Source organism: Cystoisospora suis (assembly GCF_002600585.1).
Source record: "Cystoisospora suis strain Wien I chromosome Unknown contig_1912, whole genome shotgun sequence".
Taxonomy (NCBI): Eukaryota; Apicomplexa; class Conoidasida; order Eucoccidiorida; family Sarcocystidae; genus Cystoisospora; species Cystoisospora suis.
Window position 1 is genome coordinate 1 of NW_027154712.1, and position 13550 is coordinate 13550.

At 42.6% G+C, this 13550-nt stretch overlaps 1 protein-coding gene across 1 annotated transcript; it reads right to left on the reverse strand.

Moving 5' to 3' along the window:
- Positions 1–627: 627 nt before the first annotated feature.
- Positions 628–13512, reverse strand: CSUI_004164 (ef hand domain-containing protein; the record flags this gene model as incomplete). The annotated part of the gene is made up of 12 exons (XM_068064358.1): positions 628–3246; positions 3643–3681; positions 4894–4957; positions 6012–6095; positions 6976–7383; positions 7747–8018; positions 8662–8769; positions 9504–9578; positions 10222–10374; positions 11038–11585; positions 12397–12460; positions 13390–13512. Coding segments are annotated over 12 exons (4557 nt in total), but the record flags the coding sequence as incomplete, so codon positions are not given.
- Positions 13513–13550: the final 38 nt, after the last annotated feature.

Genomic DNA, 13550 nt, shown 5'->3' on the forward strand with positions numbered 1-13550 from the left:
AAAAGAAGATTTACTATTAACAGCAAGAAAGGAGAAAGAAGAAGAAACGGGGACAGATGGAGATGAGAGGCGAGAAAGCAAAAGAAAGAAAGAAACGAAAGACACAATACTGAAAGAGGTATGAACGCAGGAATGAAAGAGAGAGAGAGAAGGGGGACGATACGTGGAAAAGTAATTGCAAACGCTGAGATGAGAAACCGAAGAAATGAAGAAAGAAGTTAAAGGAATAAGGCAAAAATGAAACAAGGCAATCTATCGATCTATCTATCACTACTTCCGTTACATTCTTGAGAATATGTATCTACACACATACCTCTATAGAGAGACACATATGTCTATATATAGAGAGATTTAGATAGGCACATAGATATTCAGACGGAGAACGGAGGTCTCCCCGCTGTACATATTTACGGCGCTACGTCTACCTCCCTGTGTAGAGAGACACGAGGCGATAAGAGAGACAGCAGATCTCCCTTCACATCTTCTCTCTCTCTTTCTTTCTCTCCCTACGAGCCCCTTGAATGACCGTCTAGATGTCTATGTACGAGACAACCCCTGCAAAAGAAGAGAGAGAAGAAGACCCAAGTGAACTTTCTTCTTTGTCTTCTTCTTGTTCATGACTCCCCTTTATCTCTTCTTACTTACCTTCTCCGTATATAAGGCGACCTCTTGTCTCAGACGATCTAAGGTTGCTTTTCCTATGGGAGTCTTCGCTGCCGGGTGGTGATCAAGAGAGAAAGGCAAAGAATCTTCTCTTTCTTTTCTCCCTTCCTTCTCTTCATCTTCTTCTCCAGGTATCTTTTCTTCTTCCCAGAGAAGAATCGAACTTAACTCTAGAAACTTGAGAGGCTGCGTTGTAAAGATCTCGATCAGATCTTGGGTGAGCTGTACATCCGAGGAAGATGAAGAGATAGACATTTCTCTCCCTCCCGGATGTGTCGATCGAGCCTCTGAAGAGGCCAATCGATGTGAGGGGGGGGCGCCCTGGTGTGGCTGTTGAATCGACGATTGCGTCGATGCTGAGAGAGGAGACGAGGAAGTAAGAGAGAATTTCTGGTGTTCAAGTGTATATACATGAAGGGCATGAGAATATCTTTGTGAAGTGACAGGGTGGATGTATCTCTGAGGGCATTCATAGTCGGGTATTCTTAGCGAGAGACTATCGCGATTGAGCCATGTATTAGCTCTCCATATAAGAAGGGAATTGCATATAGGTCGGATGAAGCCAGGTGTATAGACATGAGGAAAGGAGAGCTTGCCGGCTTGTTTCAACTGAGAAAACACTTGATGGATATCTTTAAGGAACTTCTGGAAAGGCTCCTGTGTACGGAAGACCATTCCAAGTGAAGGGAGGCGAGATTTCTTTGTAGCCGCTGAATAGTCGCTTTCCTGAAGATGGGGAAAACTCCCCACTAAAGAAGGATTTGCCATGAGAAGTCTTAAGATGGAGATCATGGAATTCTTCTTCGATTTGAAGTTCCAGGGAGGGAGATATCGCGTCAATAGCTTCCCCCATATATAAGGCGGTTCGCCTGGAAGGACGCGTAGAGGGAAGTTGTTGGTAAGAAGCTCGTATAAGAGAAGAAACTCGGACATATTTATGCCTCGATCGAGAGACTTCTCAACGTATACAAGGGCTTCTGGGCCGGAGAGAAGGAGAACGTCATCCTTCTCACTCGGTTTTCTTAATGGCGCAAGATGACTTAAGAAAGAAGTACATGACTGAAGAAGATTCGTTAGCATCGATTCATCCTCTTCTTCTTCTTCGCCTTTTCTTTCTTCTTGGGTTAAGAGATAAGACCGCACATCCACCGAATCGAAGTCATCGATATGAGGAATCGATGGGACGATCAACGAGGAAACAAGAGTCACTTTGCTCTTCTCTTCTTCTTCTTTTCTTTCCTCTTGCTGCCCCATCTCTGGTTTAATGATAGAAGAAGAAGAAGCCTCTGTGGTCGCCTTCACAGATGGCGAGAAACAAGAAGGTCCCTCCTTGCTATCTCCTCTTTCCTTCATATCATGAGAGCTATCCCCTACAGGATTCGGGTGTACAGACACCGGACCCGTCTCACGTTGAGGATCGTCTACCCCCGATGAAGATGACCGAGTGTGGGGAGAAGAAGAAGAAGACCGTTTTTGTAACATGGAGGTGAGAATGATAAGTCGATTGGTCATATCAGGTAGGCTTTGTATATGGGCTGGAGACAAGCGAAGAAGTTCAAGTTCCTCTTCAGGAGAGAGGCGACACCCGGCGCTAACATAGCGAAATGTCCGCACGTATGAGAGGAGATCCTTAAAGACATTCCAGCCATATAAAGCCATCGGCTGAGAAGATCTCCCGTCGTCCTTTCTTCTTGAACAAGATCGACCTCCTCGATCTCTCTCATTCTTTCTTCCAAGGCCACGGATCCAAGGACTACTCCCTGAGAGAGTCGAGGGGGTTGTCGCTGTGTCGTCCCTTGAAGAATGAAGAAGAAGATTCTGACTAATGAAGCGATCAAACCACTTGGACGATTTCTTCGTTCTTGGTCTCATCAAGACCCCTCCTTGCTGTCCTTCCTTATTCTCTGCTCCTCCGCTACTACTACTAGTGCTACTACTACTTCCGATCATCTTAAATCTCTTCTTCTTCTTGTTAGTCTTCTTCGCATCTCCCTTCATAGTGCTTATCATTCGATGTCTGCTTCTCAGGGCATCTTCCTCCCCTTGGGTACGTAAATAAGAAGAAGAAGAATAGGAAGATTTGAATCTTTTTCCTTCTTCATCGTAATTCAAGTCAGTAGAAGAACACCCTTCTCCTTCCTCTTCTTCTTCATCATTCTTTCCTAATCCTCTTCTTTCTCTCCCTGTAGACGACCCTCCTCCTCCTCCTCCGGGTATGCCAGCTAGTCCTTGTCTATAGGCAGCTAGCCATATACGGATACGGCATGCATGCGCATCAGGATGGAGATCTCGGTGTCGATGAAACGTTGTGAGAAGAAGTTGCCAAATCTGTTCTTCTTCGCTTGACGCTTGGAGGTCAGCAGAGAAACAAATCGCATCTACAGCGAGCCGGCAAACTTCCTCATATTGATGAGACAAATAACGAAGCAGAAGAAGATACAAGCCCGCACTCACGGTAGGAATGAAAAGGAAAGAACGAGAAGAATGAATGGAGTAGAGATAATGTCTGGACCCTCCTAACGATGTCAACCAATCCGCATCAGAAGAGTCAAAGATGACGGAGGGTTCAAGAAGATCGAGAATCTACACAAAGAGAAAGAGAAGAAGAAGAAGAGACAGCAAACAGAGAAAGCAGAGATACAGAGAGGGAGAAAGAGACCAGGGAAAGAAAGAAAGAGGAGAGAAGACCTTGCTTCATAACTTCTCGCCTCGTTTGATACATCTGCTTGTCTCTTCTTGAGTGTTGCGAGAAAGAGGAAAAGAAGAAGAAAGAAGAGGGAGAAGAAAAGGAGGGAGAAGAAAGATGATCTGCTCTCTCGAGGCACACGACAAGATCTCATCGAGAAAGGTAAAGAGAACTTTAGGGAGATGTAAAGTATGATAGAAAGCAAGGTAGCGGGGGGGGGAGGGACATACATAAGAGAGAAGAAGAAGAGATCTATCTCTTTGCATGAGTAGTAAGGATGGTAGTATACCTACGTCACTAGGAAGAGACTGCCCGAAGATGAAGACAGTCATTTCTCCCCCTGAAAGGAGAAGCCAACAGAGAGAGAGAGAATCTACTCGAGGGAATGTTCTATCGGGGTGCCTCCTACTACTAGAAGGGAAGAGAAGATTCATCTAAATCTCTTTCTCTCCTCCTCGCTTTGTTACGAAAAAGAACACCAACGAAGAAAGATAGAAATCGAACCACACACTTATGCATCCTTCCCATCGTATCATCCGTCATACATACACAGACATATGCGCCAACATACTCAGACACCTATCATCTGTCTAGTTCTCTATCTATTGAAAGAGAGAAGGATATATGCACAGAAAGAGAGAGAAGAGAGAGGAGAGACAGAAGAAGAGAAAGAAGAGAGAAAAGGATAGTAGAGGAGATCTTGAAACGGATCGGTATCTTTCTAGCCACACTTCCACCACAAGAGACAACTCCTCCTACACTTACTTCATACATGAGACCTGTACATGTGTATGTATACATATATGTACGTTCATATACATGGATATACATATGCATGTCTGAAGCAGACAGATATATATTTGCATAAGGCTCTATACATCGATTTGGTACGAAGGCCCATCTGTATCTATCTACCTACATACTTCTGTATGTATCTACACATGAATAGCCCCCACACATGTGTATACATGAATATGTATTAACCATGAAATCGTATATACATATATATATATGTATATATGTATATGTATGTATGTATGTATGTCTGCATATGTCTGTAGGAGCACTCGTGCGGGTGGTTTGACTTTCCTCAGATTTCCACCGAAAGAAAAAAAGGAAGAAAAGCTTCTTGCCCTCTTGCTCGATAAAAAGAAGAAGGGAAGATGTCTATGTCTGTCTTTTCTAAATTAAATGAGAAAGCAAGAGCTGAGAAAGAAAAAGCTTTCGTGATCTCTACCCACGTGTCAAGCCTGCAGGCTGAAGATAAGACCGTGAAGGAATGGAGAAAGAACGAAACAAAAAGAAAGATGCAAAGCCACTCAATTCCCTCCCTACAGATGGGGGGGAATAAGGAAGGATTCAAGATAGATAGAAACTTTCTCTTGACTCTGTCTCAATTTCTGTATATATGTAGACAGACAGTGTGTCTCTAGATGTATGCAGTAGTTCTTTAAGCCCAGCATGTGGTGTGTCTATACACCGGAAAGAGAGAGAGAGAGAGACAGAGAGAGAGATAGAGATAGAGAGAGAGAGATAGTTTACTTTTCTCTTTCTTCCTCGAATCGAGGCTCCTCTTTCGACCATTCCGCTGCTCGTCTTTGATATTCTCTGCATGCAGAATGAGACCAAAAGAAAAGATAAGAAAAAAAAGCAGACAAGTGAAGAAAAAAAAGAGAGCGAGAAAGAAGGAATGAAAGAAAAGTAGAACTTGAGAATGAAAGAAAGAAAGAAAGACAACGCTGTGTGTCTATGAAGATATCTCTATACTTCGAGCCCATCCAACTGACCAAGAGAAAGATTCTCCGAGGAAAGAAAGAAAGAAGAAAAGGGTGTGGAGTGTGAAGTCGCTTGTAGACAAGATTTCTCTTCTTCATCTACTTCCACAAGCACAAAGACACCTTATCAATACATACACATCTATCTAGATAGATCGGTACACTTACATAGACACACGATAAATGCACAGATATAGATCCACCTGCATATAGACAGTAAAAGAATGAGTGAGGAACGGAGAAGACGACAGAACTATAGCTAGCTAGATTAAAGAAAGATAGAATGAAGATAGATAGGTAATGAGATACAGATAGACATAGGTAGACAGACAGACATATTGATTAATTGGAGAGAGATAGATAGCTCAAAAATAGATTAAAGAGACCTCCACATACGTAGAGACAGAGAGAGGCGGATTCGAGAAAGATTCGTAGAGAAGACGAGAAGCAAGAAATTATTTCTTCATCTATCATCCAAGGAAACTGAAAAGATATCCACGCGGTGTATGTACACGTCAAATCAGCGGTAGCACAGAAGACTCCTGAGATCTCTAGAATGGACTCTGCTTGCTTCTCATCATGTCTCTTCCTCACACACATGCACACTTCTCAAAAGCTTTTCTCCTCTTTTCTTTCTCTCTCTACTTCTTCTCGACTCCTCTCTCTCTCTCCCTGTTGCTTGAATTCTCAGCGAGAAGCTCTTCTTCTTCTTTTTCACTCCATTGCGTCAAGACAGAAAGAAAGAAATAGGAGAGAAAGAAAATCCCGAAACACAGACTTTTTTATCGGCGCACATACCTTGTCTTTAACCCAAGACGAAGAAAGAAAGAAAGAAAGAGATAGCAAAGAAAGAAATAAGAAGGAATTGATATGGTGCTTGTGCTTACCTTTCGAATTCTGCGTCTCTTCTTTCTAAATTATGGAGTCTCTCAAGCTCTCGTCGACTTGGCCGATAGTCCTCCGAGATGTATCTGCATCGCACACGCACAGCCAGCATACACTCTCTTCATACCCATAGACATACACCTACATACGAAGATATACTACTAGCTAGACCTACACACTTGTCAGATCTATCCGAATATATATGTATGATACATATATATATATATATATATATGTATCATATATATATATGTATATGTATAGGAGGCGTGAGAGGATGATAAAAAGAAGAACGGAGAGAAGGAGATGCCTGGCCTTGTGTGTGAAGTGACTAGGGAGAAAACTCGAGTGAAGAAGCAGCCGAACCACTTGAACGACTATCAAATTGAATACAACTCCACCTACTACTACTACTACAGCCACTCCTACCTAGAAGACTAGAAGAGATAGAAGCCGAGAGAAAGGAAAGCCACAAACCTCTTGTTTACACTGGGAGACAGAAAGATACGGTAGAGAAAGAGAGAGAAATCGACAGAGAAGGAAGGAAGGAAAGAAAGAAAGGGAGAGACACGAAGAAAGAAAGTATACAAGAGAGAAAAGCAGTGGAGAATGGATTATGATTAGAAGCCCTGGATGCTTCTGATCGGAAAGTAAAGAAGATAGGAAGAAGATACAGAAATACTTATAAAGATCCATTTCTATATAACTCTTGATCAAGAGAGAGAGAGAAACTTCCCCCTATTCCTTCTCCCCTGCCAAGGTGTATCTACACCCGAAGTACATGAGAATCTATCTGTCTATCTCTCTATCTCTCTTATTTCGCCTCTCTAACTTTCTCTTCTTCCCCTTCTTTCTTTCTTTTCTTTTTCTCTCTTATCTTTCATTCTCTCCTGTCTTTCTATCTTTCTATCTCTCCACGATTCTCCCTGTTTCTTTCTCTTGTTTGAGATGTCTCTCTTTAGTTACCTTCTTCTATCCACCCCGTCAGGCCCGATCCTATAGACGGAGCATTCCGAGGCGGCTGCGGCGAGTTCAGGATTGATTTGTTTAAGCGCATTCAAACCGGCGAAGGTGCCGATGCCTCCCGCAGCGATCACCGCCGCCGAGGAAGGATCGACTTCTCCCCTATGACCGCCTGAAGAAGAAGAAGAAGGAGCCCTAGGAGGAGGGATTGACGGCAAAGGTGCAGAAGAAGAAGAAGAAGAGGAAGAAGAAGAAGAAGAGGAAGAAGAAGAAGAAGACTTCTGGGAAGAACGTGAAGACGAAGAAGAAGAATCTGAGTGATCCCGGGGATGGCCACGGCTACTACTACTACTACCACTACTTGAAGAAGAAGAGGAGGAAGAAGAAGGAGATTCTGAAATATCGCCATTTCTAAACAAGAACACACCACACATGCAGATGAACAGCCGATGGATAGATAGATAGATAGATTAAAGATAGATTAAAGATAGATAGATAAAGATATACTGAAGATAGATAAAGAGATAGATAGAGATCCTTAGTCATCCAGTCATGCAGATTACCTCTTCATACAGATGCATGACTTTTATACACACCTAGAGAGTTCGCGGACGGTGGGTCTAGATACACGAGGAAGAACCTAACTCTCTCTTACCAACATAACCGAAGAAGCCTATATATATATATCTGTATGCATGTATGTCTATGTATGTATATGTCTGTATGTGTGTGAGTGTATAGGTATGTGTTGTGGGTAGCTAGCTAGCTGAATACCTCGATACTGAGGAGGGCCGTCGATTGTGTCGATGCGAATGATCAGACGAAGAGGAAGAAGAAGAAGATTTCCTTGAAGAAGAAGAAGATTCTTTAGAAGAAGAAGACGAGTCTTTAGAAGAGGAGGAAGAAGAGGAAGAGTCTTTAGAGGATGAAGATGAAGAAGAAGAAGAGTGTTTAGTATCCTTCTGGGTTTCATCTATTTTTGACGAAGAAGAAGAAGAAGACGAAGAAGAGGATTCTGTCTCACCCCCTTCTCCTCCGTCATCGGGCTACAGCCACACAAAGACAAGAAAAGAAAAGAAATACTTTCAGGTGTCTATACACACGAGGTACACGGACAGATGAACAAAGAAAGACTGAATGAAAGTTCTTTTCTGAGAAATGACAAAGATCGACTGTTTCTCTTCTCGCCACTTCTCTTCTCCTTCCTCATCTCTAGTTTTCTTTTCCTCTTCTTCTGATCGCTCTTCGTCTATCTTTCATCATAGAAGAATGAGACAGCATAACTCCTCTGTCTTCGCCACGGAGACAGAAAGACGAAGAAGAAGAAAAGTCATTCATTACCATGCATCGACGAAAGAGTAAAAGAAAGAAAGAGAGAGTGAAAGTAGTTACGAAGGGAAAGTATACATGCACATGTATAGACATATTGAAGTAGAGCTATTATGCAGCCATGTGTACGGGGGGTAGGTGCATAGATGTATGAATGGACCACGAGGGAAAGACACTGTGAACCTCTTGTACGTTGCTCCCTGCATCTCTCTGAAGCAAACTGTAAGGAGGTAAGAGAAGAAGACACAAGAGAAGCAGAAGGAGAAACACACGTGCAAAGAAAGAGAGAGATGACGACAATGTCCTTTCTTCTTTCTTTCTTTCTTTCTTGTTCATCTTGTCATGTTTCGTTGGTCTTACAGGGATGAAAGATTCCTTCTTCTTGACGATTTCGAGGACCGTATTTTTTAATCTTTCTTCATCTTCCGTTATTTCCGCTTCGATCTGCTCCCGAGACTTCTGACGAAACTGCAATACAAACAAGATACATACATAGACATCTATATATTCATACATAGACATCTATATTCATACATAGACATCTATATTCATACATAGGCATCTATATTCATACATAGGCATCTATATTCATACATAGACATGCACATTCATACACAGAGACACACAGGCATACATGTACACATTCGCACATACAGCGAAGACAATACACAACAAAGTCATTCACACTCGTCGTTACAGCACACATATAGACATATATATAGAGAGAGAGATATATATATATATAAGTATGTATACAGGTGTATCTGTAGGTACAGTTGAATGAGGGGATGGGTAAAGTATTCTTGATCTCTACTACAGGTTTGATCAAAGACATTCCTATCCACCCTACATACGGCGTATACACACTGACGTCATATAGGCAGGTATGCATACGTATATAGACATTTATCAATAGACGTAACTATATATACATGGCACACAGAGGCATATATATGGCACATGTGTACATAGAGATACAGGCGTATATTGTGTATAGCCGTGTATGCAGGTGTACATACAGCTCAACAGCTTGAGAGGGTGCGCATGAGTGAAAGAAAGAGTGGACGGGAGTAGAAGAAGTGCTCCTGTCTCCATGATTGAATAATGATGAGAGAGAAAGAAAGAGAGAAAGAGAGACAGAGGCATTCTTTTTTCTTTAGGTGTTGTAGTAGTAGTAGTATCTGGTGTGTTCGATTACTTACGGTATGCATAGTAGAGAGAATGCGATCCTCGCGTACACGATTCATCTCCGCTCTGACCTTCTCATTGCAGTTCACCTACACATATACACGAACAAAGAAAGAAAGCTTGAGAGAAAGACAAAGAAAGAAAGCTTGAGAGAAAGACAAAGAAAGAAAGCTACACGACAAAGAATGAAAGAAAGAAAAGAAGAAGACGAAGGATGTTTCTCGAAGTCGCTACCATCGATAGATAGCGTGTGTGATGAATGTTTCATGTGTCTCATGAAACCTTCTTTCTCCATTCTCTTCTCCTTCTTCTTCGTCTCTCTCTCTTCTCCATCTATTCTAAGAAAAGAAAAGAGAGTCTTTTTCTTTCTTTCTTTCTTCTTGCTCGCAGATCGTCCGGGCGCGGTCGCCACTCAAACACACACACATCTACAGACACCTCTACTTCTTCAACAGACAGAAGAACGCATGCAGATCATTCTCTCCAGGCGTATGTACACATGTGTCTCTGTCTCCAAGACGCGGTAGACATTCCATCGCAGTGAAGTAATGAGATGTCCTATCAACCTATATCCCTAAATATAGATTTGTAAACGCATGCAAGCAGAATCGACCGAAACCCGAGCTCCTTCCTCCCCCTGTCCTCCAAGTGTCCATACACTACACCATACACATCCGAGAGCATTTCCTTCTCCTTCCGTTCTTCTTCCGGTGTATATACACCCCAAGATACCTTGAGAGCTTTTCCTCCGATAACGACATTGGATAGGACTGTAATTGCATTCAAGGCTCCTCCTGCGTCTTGAAATTCACAGAACCCGAAGGCCGCCAGCTGCCCTGTGGTTGGGTCAGACTGTCGATTCCACCGAAGGACCTTCCCACACTCCTGAATACCCCCAATACATACACAAGTTAAAAGAAGAAGAAGAGAATAAGAAGAAGATGAAGATGAAGGAAAGAAGAGACAGGTATACATATCCATCTCTGACATTTATATCTATAGAAACAATATCAAGACATACACCCGTACGTAGATATGTATAAAGATCTGTACAGCGAGGTAGAGACTGAAGAGGGCCCGTGACTATGACGATAAATATCATAGGAATGATGTATGAGGTAAAACTGTCTTTCCTCCCCCTCCATTTCTTCTTCTTCTTTATCGAAAAGCTTGGCCATTACAACGTTATCACGTGAAGACAGCCTAGTAGTAGTCGTAGTTCGGAATCTACTCCTACTACTACTACTACGATGTCTTACGGAGTAGAAAGACGGGGGAAAGAAAAATCTCATCTACGTCACCCTTCCTTGCTACGAAAGAGAGCGATAAGAAGCACAAGATAAAACACACGAGTACACTCTTCTTGACTAAATAAAGAAGAGAGAGATCGATAGATAGGTCAAGATAGACTGGAAATAGATGCGAGACAAATACATAGATGAATCCATAGATTAAGGATAGATAGATACATAGATCGAAGGCAAAGATAGAGATAGAGATATGTATGTCTAGGTGAAGAAGTCTACGTATGTATATGTGGGGACTTACTCCTAATAGAATTCGCATGAAGTCGTTATCTACAAAGCGATTGATATTGCCTATATACACTGTCGCGCTCCTTACAGACCCCCCCCCTCCTTGTGTTGAAGAAGAGGAAGAAGAGTCATTTTCAGATAAACTACTACTACTACTACCAATACTACTACTAGTAGTAGTCGTATGACCGCCTCCCATCTTCTGTCCTCCTCCTCCTCCTAGGTATGCCATGTGTCCCCCTGGGCCTCTCATCATCATGATAGGATTATGAGAGCTAAGTTGAGGTGTATGTACACCCGGTGGGAACTGAGGCATCACTCCCCCTGCTCCTGTTGAAGAGGCAGAAGAAACCCCCGCGGCAGTCGTAGGCGGAGAAGCATGAGAAAGATGAAGATGATGTTGATTCGTAGTAGAAGGATTTGCAGAGAAGAAAGTCGCAGAAGTAGAAGATGAAGAGGAGGAGGAAGAAGAAAGAAAAGCATGAGGGGGAGGAGAATTCGACGGAGGGAGACCCCCTACTCCACCTGCTGAAGGTGGCAAACCAAACCCTCCTCCTGGGCCTTAAAGAATAGGAACACATCGGTAAGATACAAATAGATTAACAGGTAAATAAAGATGGATTACAGAGACATAGAGAGATACATTACAGATAGATAGAGAGATAGATGGATAAAGATAGATAGAGAGATGGATGAAGAAAGATAGATGGAGAAAAAGAGAATCCCCCGTCTATCTAGGAGATCAGGAAAAGCGTAATACATGAGACAGGTGGTCTATCTATTATAGATAGATAGATAGAGATCCCCATAAGGATAAGATGTATGGAGTTCTCGCTCTTGTGCCTTGTCTCCTGTACTGCACCTCTTCCCCCCTGTCTCCTGCCGCCTCTCCTTCTCTCTCTCATACTTCACATATGTATACCGATATACAACTATATTGATATACATATAGAGAGAGAGATAGATCCATATGAACATATATATACATATATATGTATATATGCATGCATCATCAGCCTCTCTCTCTCTAGGTATGTGTATGTATGTGTAGTGTAGGAGTGTATGAGTGCTCTTGTGCCTATGACTAAAGCAGAGCGAAGGGCGGACGCGTAACTCGAGACGTCCAATCTACATAGATATTCATACATACATATATGATCTTATATATAGATCGACAGATAAAGAATAGATAGACCTTAGAGATAGAGAGACTAAAGACTGATAGATCGAGTTGCAATGTGTTGAGTTCTCTAGAAATCTACGAGATGAGAGAAGAAGTCAAAGAAAAACCGATGGTGTAGAGCCAAAGACACGAGAGACGAAGAGAGAGAGAGACAGAGAAAGAAAGAAAGAAAGAGAAAGAAGGACGTACGTCCAAGAAGTGCAGGTAAGCCAAAAGGGATAGGAAGAGGAGGAGGAGGATGAGGATGATGGCCCTGAGAGGGAATTAAAGAAAGAAAGAAAGATAAATCAATCACTAGATAGATAGATAGATTGAAGATAGACAGACTAAATAAATATAGACTATAGATAGACAACCGACGAAGAAGGAAAAGAAAAAGACAAAGAAGACAGAGGGATGACAAAAAAGAAGACGAGAGGATGAAAGAAGACAGGTAGTGTCTCTACACTATTGTAGATATCTCGAACTGCTCGAGAGGATGCCTTCTTGGCCTACAGCAGACGCACGAAAAAGACCCGCCCTCATCATCCTCCTTCTTCTTCTTCTCCTACGATTAGAGTCACTTTATAAAGGGGGGCAAGTCAACACACACATAGAGAGATATAGATAGATGTATAGACTCAATCGGCCTGTATCATATTTCCCTCTCTGAATCCCCATATAGAGATGTCTATAGCTATACAGAATGAATAGGGAAGGTGACTGAATGAGAGAGAAGTCGCTGAATGGAGTCATGAAGACATCTCCCAACTCTTGTAGAAGAAGACTCGAGAAGGGCCACCGTAGAGATGACTGACAAAGCGGCACCTCTCATAATAGAGAATGGAGGTGGAAAAGAAAGAAAGAAAGAATGAAAGAACTCCCCCATTCATCTACATTTAGATAGAGAAACAGATCTCTTATGTGAAGAAAGAGAGCGGTCTCATCATGCAGATGTGAGAGACACAGACGGTCTATGAGAAGATCTCTCTCTCTCTGTCTGTCTCGATGTGTAAGAAAAGGTAATATAAAGAATGCCGCCAGAGCAAGAGAGAGAGAGAGAGTAGGCAAAGAGAGCATCGCCATCGTCTCATCCTAATTCTTCTCATCCCCCCCCTTGCCTTTCAATCAAAGACCCTCTTTCAACAGCTCCTCTACACACATCTTCTCCTCCTCCTCCTCAACTCTTCTTCTCTATCTTACCAGGCCCCCCCCTCCCCCTCCAGGTGTACTGACACCTTGGCTAGCATTTGCAGAAGAAGCGAAGGTCGCACGATGAGGCAAACCCGTAGCACTAGAAGAAGAAGACAAAAGACCTAAGGAAGGAGGAGGAGGAGCGTGAGGACGGCGCCATCTTGAACAGT